Genomic DNA, 11,720 nt, shown 5'->3' with positions numbered 1-11,720 from the left:
AATTATATATATTATTTATTTTAATATATATAATTTTGGGCCCTCCCTAATGCTGGCCCAGTATAATCACCCATTGGACCCTTCCTCAAGGCCAGGCCTGCTGCAAGCTCATATGTGTAGCTAATTAAATCTGAACAGGCCTTCATGTTAATTAATCAACTTTATCAATTGTAAAATCCTGTTCGTCCATCTGTTTTTAGTCCGGAAATCTTATTCTTGCATGAAGTGTCCTTGCATTGTAACTGTGACTTGCTTAAGAGTTTCTCCATCCTTCACATGTTCATCACGCTAGTCCTGTGTATCTAGTATCCAATTTTTTTAATTTTTTTTTTTCTGTTTCTGAGATTTTGAACTTATTGCTAGGATGTTAGGAGTTACTATTTTGTATACAAAAAAAAAAAAAAAAACTTATGATACATTTAAGAACTCAAATCTTCAAAAAATCACTTAGGGGGGTGTCCTCAACTTGAATTTTAATAGATTTTTAAAGTCCAATGAAATCTAGGTGTTCTTGATATATCAATTAAGATTTTAATGGAAGTCCAAAGAAATCAAAATGTCCCCAACTCAGATTTTAATGGATTTCAATGAAGATGTCCTAAAAAACTCATAGATTTGATTAAGTGATGAATTTTTATGAATTTGGATGAATGCTTTACACGTAACAAATTCCATGAAAATTTCAGCTAATTTTCTTGAATTTTGATGGATTCTATGAATTTTAAAATCCATTAAAATCTGAGCTGGGATACTCCCTTACTATATATTGTGATATTTATTACCATGATTGTCACTTATAATTAATTGAAGGTCAAACTGTTTTTCTTATAAAAACTCACCACTTTAACTGCATATGATCACCACTACCAACCCCAAATTGTCTCTCAGTCTCTTTCTCACACGTACACACCAACAAAACAATGGTGACTGGTAAAGTAATCAAAGTGCAGTTGGCTCTCTTTTGCATCATCTTCATAACCCACTTGGCTCTTACTCAATGTATATGTCATACTTATATATCACACACTACAAGAAATGTGAACAAAGGTCACTTTTATTGGTTGTACAGAAAGGGGTGGCATTTGTGAATTTTAGTCCCTATTGTCTAATTGCCACCCAATTTTGTTAAAATCGAGACACTTTAGTCCCTATTGCCCAATTGTCATCTCTTTCTATGCAACCAATAAAGGTGGCTTTTACTCATATTTCTTGTAGTGACATTAAGATCAACTACTCTGCACCATTTTATTTCTAGTTTGTTACTTACCGTATGTATTTATTTATTTTCATATGACATAATTTGAACAGGCAATGACAGCACTAGTTTTAGCAGCAACAGCAAGAATGTTGTTGACAATTTAAGAGTGCGAGGTGATCATGCGAACACTGCAGACGGCATCAAAATACATCTTTGTGACGCAAAGGAGTGTGAAGGACGGCCTTGTTGGTGCTGCGTGACTACGTCGTACTGCTGGTATACTGAAAAAGAATGTAATGGAAATTGCATATTCCCTCCTGCTCCTCATCTTCCTAATTAAACCTGGCTAGCTCAGTATCTCTAGAAATAAACTGCCTTGAAGGCTTGAACCTTCTTCTAGGCTTGGTGTACGCGTTATGATCATTGTCTTCTGACTATACCCTTGTACTCATATCAATGTTTTTAATTCAATAAGAGCCACTTTTCAGGCTTGGGTTTTCTTTTTCCTTCTTTTTTAGTAAAAGTTCCTAGGTGAAAACAAATCAGGTGCTGCAGAATTGGTCCAATTCTCGGTTGCTTTTGAATCTTAATCAATATTTAAATTACAAGTGAGTCCCACAAGTTATACTTCATCATGTTTAAGATGAGGTATGGCTTATGGACCCACTCTGTATTGTAATTCGATGATCAAACTCGTCTAATTTCTATGTCTGTATGAAAGGATCATCTTTGCAAAAAATTAGGTAAATCGAAAATCATTAAGACATATAATCGTGGTAGAATAAATAAACGAACATAATGATTCCGTAAACACTTGAAATGATGGTCCTTTAATCAAATAGTTAAACGATTTTCGATTTGTCTAATTTTTTGAAAGGATGATCCTTGTATAAAGATTTAGAAAGTAGATGGCTTCGATCATCAAATTACAATACGGATTGAATGAAGTAGAAACTGATTTTCTTTTTTAGTAATATCCAAGTTTTCTTTTTCTTTTTATGAGATTTTGAACTTATTGCTAGGATTTTAGGAGTCACTATTTTGTAAAAAAAAAATCTTAAGATAAGATTTCGATATATTTTAATTATGAGATATATTTAAGGACAAATCTTTAAAAACTCACTCACTATATCTTGTAAGATTTATTACCATGATTGTCACTAATAATTAATAGAAGGTCAAACTTTTTTTCTTATAAAACCCCTCCAATTTATCTGCATATGATCACCACCACCAACACCAAGTTGTCACTCAGTCTCTTTCTCATACACACCAACAATGGCGACTGGTAAAGCAATCAAAGTGCAGTTGGCTCTCTTTTGCATCATCTTCATAACCCACTTGGCTCCTACTCGATGTATGTCCATGCTTATTTAATATTTATCACATGAAGATCAAGTACTACATGCTTATTTTGTTACTATATTGGGTATAAAAGCACGGTTTGGGGGAAATGTATTATTTTTGGGAAAATTATTTCCCACTGCCAAAAAATCAGCACTTTTATCTCTAAAGACAAATTTAAAAAATTTAATACATTACATGAAAGAAGCTCTTAACACAATCTTTTTATATGACATAATTTATACAGGCAATGACAGCACTAGTTTTAGCAGCAGCAGCAAGAATGTTGTTGACAATTTAAGAGTGAGAGGTGATCATGCGAACACTGCAGACGGCAGCAAATTAGATGTTTGCCACGAAAAGCAGTGTGAAGGACAGCCTTGTTGGTGCTGCATCTACAAGTGCTGGGATACAGAAGAAGATTGTAATGCAAATTGCTTCCCTCCTGCTCCTCTTCTTAATTAATCATAGCTAGCTTAGCTAGCTCAGTATCTCTAGAAATAAACTGCCTTCTAGGCTTGGTGTTCATTATCATTGTCTTCTGGCTATACCCATGTACTGAAATCAATGTTTTTCAATAAGAGCAACTTTTGAGGCTTGGGTTTTCTTTTCCCTTTCTTTTTTAGTAAAAGTTCCTTGGTGAGAACAAATCAGGTGCTGCAAAATTAGTCTAATTCTTGGTTGCATTTGAATCTTAATCAATATTTAAATTGTTGAGAGTTATATATGCTTCCATGGCTAATCAACCATGCATATATATGTTAGAAAATTTTTAAAACAGAGTTAAAACTAGAGGAGCCAAAAGATTGATGAGGGCAATGCACCATTAGATAAGTGGGAATAGTGGGGAGGACATGGAGCATACAAATGGACACCACCTATGAGGAACATAGAGGCAGAAAGGCGTAGAAGAAACTGTAACATACCTCTATGGTTTTCACCATTAACATGATAGTATATATATAGGAGGCTAAGCACACAAAAAGAAAAATTTCCCATACGTCACTGAACTACATTTCCCAATAAGCTGTTTGTTGAAGGTGAACTCTGTTCACTCAACCAAGGATCATGTACAGAAACTGGGGAGCTATCCTTGTCCTCCTCCAAGGAAGCTAGAGAACCATCCACCCTTAGGGAAGCAATTGATCTCTGACTTCGTATACCAGCCTGCTTAGCCGTCACACCACCCAACGACTTCTCACTTCCATTGTATGGTGATGAACAACAGGATACCACTGATGATTCCATGCATATATTTTCCTCCATTGTTGCCCACCCACTCCGTCGAACGTATTCTAGTTCTTCGGCCACTTCTGTCATAGAAGGCCTCATGTCACTGTGAAAAGCAAGGCATCTAAATGCAAGCTCAGCCACCTTGTTAACAGAATAAAGTGTCCAAGCATCCCTATGTGGCTCGAGAAAGGGATCAACTATCTCATCCACACAACCCTTCCCAATCCTATCAATAGCAAGGGCAGCCAAATTAACCTCACTTTGAGGTCTAGCAAAATCAACCACCTTCATCGCGGTTATTATCTCAACTAAAACTACCCCAAAACTGTAAACATCACTTTTATCTGAAAGGTGGAAGTTTTGATGGTATTGTGGATCCACATAGCCCGGAGTCCCTTGTGGGGCTGTTGATACGTATGATGATTCTGTCATCCCAAGTCTAGAAAGACCAAAATCTGCTACCTTGGACTTGTAGTTGAAGTCCAAGAGTATATTGCTGGATTTGATATCTCTATGATAGATTGGTGGATCAATTGAGGAGTGGAGATAGGCTATGGCATTAGCAGTTTCAGCAGCAATTGTGAGCCTTACGGTCCATGGAAGTCCTTTGCCCCTCTCTCTTTGTAGATGTTCAGATAGAGTTCCATTAGGCATATATTCATATACAAGGATCTGTTCACCTCCCTCTATGCAACAACCTAAGAGGCGCACTAGATTCGGGTGGCTCACAGAGGAAAGGAGCTTGATCTCATTCATGACTTGGTCAATGGTGTTGGTGTCTCGATGTTTGATCTTTTTAATGGCAACCCACTCATCATCGTGTAGTTTTCCTGAATAAACTGTACCAAAGGCCCCTGTGCCCAACCTTTGTTTCTCAGAGAAGTAATTAGTGGCTCTCTCTATTTCTTTATAGGGATAAAATGGAACACTGGAGTTGCCTGCAGCTTCACTCAGAAGACGCCTTGCACTCAACTGGTTTTTCAAGCATGTGGAACGGCGTCGAAGAAAGTAACAGAGAAAAGATAGACCAGCCATTAAGAAAGCTCCAGCAATAATCCCTAAGAAAGAAGCAATGAGGCACAAGGTGCTATTTAAAAAGTCCAGATAATCATTTGTAATGTAGAGAACTTCATAACCAAATATATGAATTTTTATCAAATACTGTTCATATATGATGAATATCTCAGCTAAGGCTACTATGAAGAACCACATTGTGTTACCATTTTTGAGTCATTTGACCCTCTGTTTATCTTTGAGAATTACCATGTCAAAATTTTACTTATCAAAAAAGAAGTCGCGCCAAATTTTCATTTTGTCTTCAAAGATTTTTGTTGAAAACCCCCCACTGACCTGTTAATCTTTCTACAATCAATTGAAGAACTAAGGAAAGTATGTGCATGTAAATGGGGATATAGCCACTATTAGCCAGACAAATAGATAACAGAGACAGGAAGCTTGCAGAAACATGTGAAGCACATTCCTTTACTTAATGAAAATGCGCAGCACAACTGCATCAGCAATTGAGGGCACCTTTTTAAGGAATTCAAAACAGGGAAACCATACAACAGTTGATCAAATCATATGGATTATACATCTAAAAATCACCATGTCAATAGCTGCAATTAAAAATACTAAATACTCTTATTGAATCTATTGATAATAATGATTTTTCACAAAACTTCAAAGAATAAGATAACTTTTTTGCAGATGTATCCATGTAAATTGTTCCAAGCTAAAAGATAGGTGAGCATATGATAAATTAACAAAAAAGAAAAGGAGAAGAAAATTTACCTCCAACAAGAACACCAACTTTAGTTGTTCCCCCGCAATGACCAGACATGTACTTTGAAAGATTGCATTCCGAAACTGAAGACAAGGAAACCAGTAAGAAAATGATTAAAATGCTATACTCGGTTTCATTTTTTCAAAAGGTCATGCAATTATAGATGCATTCTAATTGCATATAGAGAACTGAAATGCAAGCAGAACTTAAGGCTCAGGCTTACTGGATAAATGGTCCATGATAACAAATTCTCACTTGTTCCAAATGTTACTTTCCAACTAGAACATTTTATACAGGCCATTGCAAGCATTATTTCTGTCAAGTAAAAGTTCAATTGAAAAGGCATCAGGGAGCAGAACATAAGTTCAAATCCCCAGGGTTTCAAGGCCACTACCAAGCATCTGCACAAAGTGTGCTAGCAAGTGCCAATTGGATAACTTCAACTAGCAAGCTTAGTTATTTTATTAAGTGTTTCTACAATAAGAAAGTATGCATGTCACATTGTCAAAAACTTAAAACTCATGAGGTAGACACCCATCAGATGGCAGGTCTATTCTTTTCTGGTGCAAGATGGCAAGTCTATTACATGAACATTTGAACCAAAGAAACTGATGTTGTGGCCTTTACGAGTCTACTCTCCCCTTAACTTCTATTGATCCGAAGTCCAAATCTATAAGTAAAGCCATGTGCTTCACTTAATATCACTCTATAAATAAACAGGGCATCTTGTCCCTAAGGTTTTGACTTTTGGAGGATTCTCTGGTTGGGAAGGCGACCGTTCAAAACAAAAGAATTAAAAAATTGACATAAGTTATAAACAAGAATATTAAAATTTCATTTCAACTATGCAGGGGCCAATATTCATGGCACATTTAATTATTCCTAAAATCATGGTCAAAATTGCTCAATTCATTTAATTATGGAAAGTAAACTCCCTGATTTTAGGCAATACCGACATTGTTATGACCAAATCAAATCCATTGATCCAATGTGGCTGCAGAGTCTAAGATGACTTATGTGGCCAAATGCTGATTACCAAAATATAATTAGTACCCACCAATTTAATGGCACAAAATGGTTGACCAAAATATAAAGTGACACAAAAATCAAACAAATTTATTGCAATTGGACTCACCCATTGGCAGGAGAAATTGTTTAACCAAAATTTACCATTTACCACCATTTTTCCAATTTAATTTTATAAATAATGACGTGTTAACACATCATTCGCCAACACATAAAACGACTGTAAATTTTTTCCTCTAAGCTAAAATAAATGCAGTAAGACAGTAGCGGTTTGACTCACCTCTCTGGCAACCCGACCCGTTTTTGAACCCGTCGCCGTCTAACCCATCATCACAGCGGCAGCGAAATCCAGCCGGGCTCCCATCAGAGTGCTTCGGAATGGTACACGTGGCATTCGTATGACATTCGCATGGACCTTCGACCCACCAGCCCAACTCTAAGGTCTCGAACTCAAGCGAGAGCGGCGAGTCCTTACCCGACTGAACCGCCGCCATCGACCCGAACAAGAACTTGCACCGGGTCCGATTCTTCAAGTCCAAATACCCCATAATCTCCCGGTCGTCACGTGCCTGAGAGAAGCAGCTGATGTTGTCGCTCTTGGAATCGCAGCTCTCCAACTCGAACTGGTTTTCGACGAAAGACGCCGGAATAACGCAGCCGTTGAGAGGCGTCGTGCAGTTCTGGAAGAGGAGGCTGTTCTGCCAAGTTGGGCCGAAGTTTGGGCCGAATAAATGGGCGATGGATTGAATTCCTCGGTTGCATTTTGCCGGGAGGTTGACGAAGACGCTGTTTGAGGTTATGTTTCGGACTGTGAATTCGCCGAGTTTGATTTCGTTTTGGTCCGAACAGTTCAATGGGATGGTACATCCGGGTGAGAATCCGAATGGGTACTGAACCGGTTGGGCTGACTTTCCGGATCCGCATGTGCGATGGCAGTGGCTGGAGTTTTGGGCTATGGAGGTTGTAGTAGTGACAATGATGAGAATAAGACCCAGAAACGTTTGGTGGAGAAGGAGAAGCATCTTCAATTGTAGTGGGTGATCATCAGTTTTTTCTGCAAACCCAGAAATTAATTGAAGTAAAAAAGGAAAAAAATCAAAAAAGGTAGAAGATTTCTGTGTTTTTGGAAGTAAGGAGAAGCTTAAATTGGGAAATTAAAGCAGAGCGTTGGGAGGCCATCTAGCTCAATAAATGCTCTGGGCAGAGAAGCAATTAAGGTCTTCTCTCCTCTTAATAAGCTTTGGGTTTGTTGAGCTTTTATTGACGAGCTTGCTTACCTCTCACTATCTATCTGGAGCTGCTTCAATGGTGGTTGGATTAATTGCTCTGTCTTTTTCAACATGTAATTAAAAACTGCTTGTGCTTGTTTACGGGTTTTGAATATGAAAAAACAAACTGCAGAAAGTTAATATGATATGCTGTGGCTGTGCTTATTCTTGTTCTTCATCAAAGAAAAAGCTTTCTCTTTCTCATGCCTCTCTGCAACTCCAAAAACGTAAATACGTGTTGTTGGTGTCTAACTGCCTCAATGTATATTGCTGTGTATTTCTGCAATCCGAATAAATCTTTTTGGGACAGAAATGGCCCTGTAGAGAAGAGGAAATTACATTACAGGTATTGGAATGTTGGGGTCAGCTAGCGAATTATAAATGGTTTGACTGACACAGACACACAAAGGTTGTATGTGGACAGCATATTAACACCATTTTGTTATTTTATTATCAATGATTTTTCATTTGATGAAGGTGGGGAGGTGGGTCTCATTGTTCCAACAGCTTCATCTCCACTATATAGTCTATATTCCCTATGCTTTTTTAGAAAATTTACTTTTAGCATGGGTCTTGTTCCACCATTTTTTTTTTCTTTTTGTTAGGTCCAAAATGATCCCTTTGCCCTTCGATCATCTTATGCAGGATGGGTTTAAGTAAAAGCGCGTTTTAAAAAATGTGGAGAATTATAACTTCCATTAAGTGCTAATAATCATGAACGGCAATTGTTGATCATGCATTTAAATTTTATGAATGATAATTGTTGATAATCAAAAGGGAAAAAAAACTTTTGAGATATTAATATAGATTAAACTTGACAAATGTGGGTGTCTAATGCCTTAAATAATTGGGAAAAATTTATAAACAGGACACATACTTTGATGACTGTTTCATTTCAGGACATTAATTTTGATTCGTGTTAATAAATGACACATATTTTTATTTTGTGTCAATTAAGAACTCTGTTTTATCTCAACTTTGGCTCGACATTAGACCCATCAAAACTCTACCAAATTTAGCAAACTTATACTTGGTTTAAAGCTATGCATCTCCTCTTTACAACCATATAAAAATCACTTAAATCGGACATCTACAACTCCAAATAATTGGCCCAAAAGTAGGGTACCCGAAACTATCCAATCAGACCTCTGGAAAAAAATTTGGAAAATCAAACAATTTCGGGTACCCTACTTTAGGGCCGATTATCTGGAGTTGTAGAGATCTGATTTGGGTAATCTTTATATGGTTGTAAAGAGGAGATGCATATCTTTAAACCCAGTATAATTTTTCTGAATTTGGTGGAGTTTTGATGGGTCAAACGTCGGACTAAAGTTGAGATAAAAACTGAAAAAAAAAACATGGTCCTTAATTAACACAAAATGAAAGTATGTGTCCTTCATTAAAACAAAGCAAAATTAATATCCTGAAATGAAACAACCATCAAAGTATGTGTCCTGTTTGTAAATTTTTCCCTAAATAATTATTAGACTCTTAAAACATACTAATACAAGTGGGAGATGAGAATTGAAGTTTTGAATCCATGGTCTCCTATAAGTCTATAACTAGAGTTCTTATATCATTCCATTTACCCTTTCGAATAACCACTACATCACAAAAGCTTGAGAATGTTTAATAATTGTTTTTACCTTTTTTTATCAAGTTGGACGGCACTATAGAAATTTTGCATCTTGTAAAGATAATTTAATTTGTTGTTTTATTGACTTTCTAAGGGAATATTGATGCATTTCTAAAAAAATAATATATAGAACTCATAGAAGTGAAGGACGCGTTAAACTTAAAAGAAGGGGATTTTTCTATAACCAAGTTGCAGTCTTGTCATCTAGATTAGTCTCAAAGTATTATTATCTATTTTTGCATATAAATGGCAGGCGTAGGGAATAATTAGGACATCAGCTGTTTGACGATAATACCCAATGGGGCCGAAATGGTGGACTATCGAGTCCCACTCTCCCAGGGAAGAAGAAAACTGGTCTGTTTCACATTTTCGGTTTTTCACTCTTACCAAATGCCAATTAATGTAAAATGAGAATTGAGAGTCCTCTTGTCTACATTTGATTTTGGGGGATATGAGAGGATTATGATGATGACTAATTAATGACTAATGAGTAGTCATTTGCTTGGATGATAAAATAGCTAGATTTCTACCACCACTAATTTTTTATTATTTGGCTGTAATTATTACAAGATATAATTATTGATATGTTATAAAATAAAGAGAAATGTAGAGAAAATATAAGAGAGAATTGGGGAGGAATCAGAGTATATTTCTCATTCACATAAGGCCTCTATTTATAGGCTCTTGGATGATCTGAGATAGACCATTAAGGTCTCCTATTTTACAATGAATTGGACTCCTCATAATTATCTATACAATTGCTCTAGATAATACAAGAGATAAATATTGAACATGAAAATGGACAGCCACATAATTAATGATATTTACAACACTCCCCCTTGGATGTCCATTGAATATGATAGTTGCCTCATTAAAAACCTTATTAGCCAAAACCCTATGGGAAAAATACTAGCTAAGGAAAAGAGTACAATCTTCATGTGTTTCTGATAGATATGATGGGCGCACGACACTGCCTCATTAAAACCTTGCTAGGAAAACCCAATGGGACAAAAACCTTGGACGAAGGAAAAAGAGTACAATGTTTGATGGCACGCTCCCCCTGATGTTGATATATTTCTCCAATCAGTGAATGTTGCCTCGTTAAAACCTTGCTTTGAAAAACCCAATGGGACAAAACCAAAGCAAAGGAAAAAGAGTGCAACTTTTGCAATATCACTGCTACAATGTTGGATGCGCTTTGCCTCATTAAAACCTTGCTAGGAAAAACCCGATGGGACAAAAACCTAGTCGAAGGGAAAAGAGTACAACACGCAAAATGGTTGGATGCTCCCCCTGATAACAACAAGCTTTAATTTGACTGGCTCAATAATCCAGCAAATAATGATATCTCACATCCCATCTTCTAGAGAATGGAGTTTGACAATGCCTGTATGAACATGGCTTCTATACCATCAGGGGTTATATGTTTGTCATCATATATTGAAATCCTGTTGAGATTGGAGCAATACAAACAAAATATAATTCCACTAAATAAAGTGGTTAGAAACAATTATCTCTAAAAGAGAAGAATTATTATGAAAATACTTTGAGTATTGGAAAAATTATATGACACAATCACCGATGCTATATTCGGTCTACTGCATTGTGATTAAGTTGAATAAGGCACATTAAGATATGGTGCTTCTGGACCAAAGATCTTTCTCACATCTTCCTTAGGAAGCAAGTGATCATTCTTAGTGCCAATAGATTGAATAACCGTTGGGCATAAGAATTTCACTAGTACAGTACTCGATCTGCAGCTCGAGACACTATTTTCATTTCCCAAGGTTATTTATATCAAATCCAATAATTAAGCATTCAATAATCTTATGAGTTCTTCAGGAGCCTCAATTAATTCATAACTTTATTCAAAAGTTTGAATATGTTGCAACAATTTCCGAATTCGGGTTCTAATCAAAGTACTCAATAAGGCAATTTTGACCATATTTATAGTGTTAAGGTTGAGTACATATTTTGAGCTTCAGGCTCTTTCAATCCTTCAAGGATTTGCTTCAAGCACATAATATTTTATGACACTTTCAATTTGGGATTTGACTTAGTAATTTGTCCTATATCTTGTAGGAAATCGCTTCTGGCGATATGCTTCAGGTATTTCATAATCTTTAAAGGTTTTTCTCCATATGCAATGAACACATTAAATTTACCAAATATGTTAAAATGCGGTTGCATCTATAACAGGAGAGTATATAACCACAATCCCATGTTTCTTTA

The 11,720-nt window shown here is 36.3% G+C and overlaps 1 protein-coding gene across 2 annotated transcripts; it reads right to left on the bottom strand.

Annotated features, from left to right (window-relative positions):
* Positions 1-3,348: 3,348 nt before the first annotated feature.
* LOC147284559 (Protein kinase superfamily protein) lies at positions 3,349-8,142 on the bottom strand. Of its 2 annotated transcripts, XM_086244811.1 has the most exons (4): positions 7,862-8,142; positions 6,865-7,638; positions 5,567-5,641; positions 3,349-4,833 (listed from the first exon to the last, which is right to left on the bottom strand). In XM_086244811.1, the coding sequence occupies exons 2-4, from the start codon at positions 7,604-7,606 to the stop codon at positions 3,545-3,547; spliced, it is 2,106 nt and encodes a 701-aa protein (XP_086100937.1). In that variant the 5' UTR covers positions 7,607-7,638; positions 7,862-8,142; the 3' UTR covers positions 3,349-3,544. The 2 variants fall into 2 exon arrangements, with proteins under 2 accessions (XP_086100937.1, XP_086100938.1); XM_086244812.1 differs by lacking the exon at positions 7,862-8,142 and having other exon boundaries at positions 6,865-7,851.
* Between the last annotated feature and the right edge of the window lie 3,578 nt (positions 8,143-11,720).

The sequence above is a fragment of the Dryas octopetala genome, chromosome 5 (genome assembly GCF_963921425.1).
Source record: "Dryas octopetala chromosome 5, drDryOcto1.1, whole genome shotgun sequence".
Lineage (NCBI taxonomy): Eukaryota > Viridiplantae > Streptophyta > Magnoliopsida > Rosales > Rosaceae > Dryas > Dryas octopetala.
The sequence above is the reverse complement of the archived record's forward strand: the minus strand, read 5'-3'. Positions and strand labels throughout refer to the sequence as shown.

Coding starts and splice junctions, on each gene's coding strand:
- LOC147284559 (XM_086244811.1), bottom strand. CDS start 7,606: ATGCTTCTCCTTCTCCACCAAACGTTTCTGGGTCTTATTCTCATCATT. Junction 5,642..6,864: donor CGGGTCGGGTTGCCAGAGAG/GTGAGTCAAACC, acceptor CCTTGTCTTCAG/TTTCGGAATGCAATCTTTCA. Junction 4,834..5,566: donor AGTTGGTGTTCTTGTTGGAG/GTAAATTTTCTT, acceptor CTTCTTTCTTAG/GGATTATTGCTGGAGCTTTC.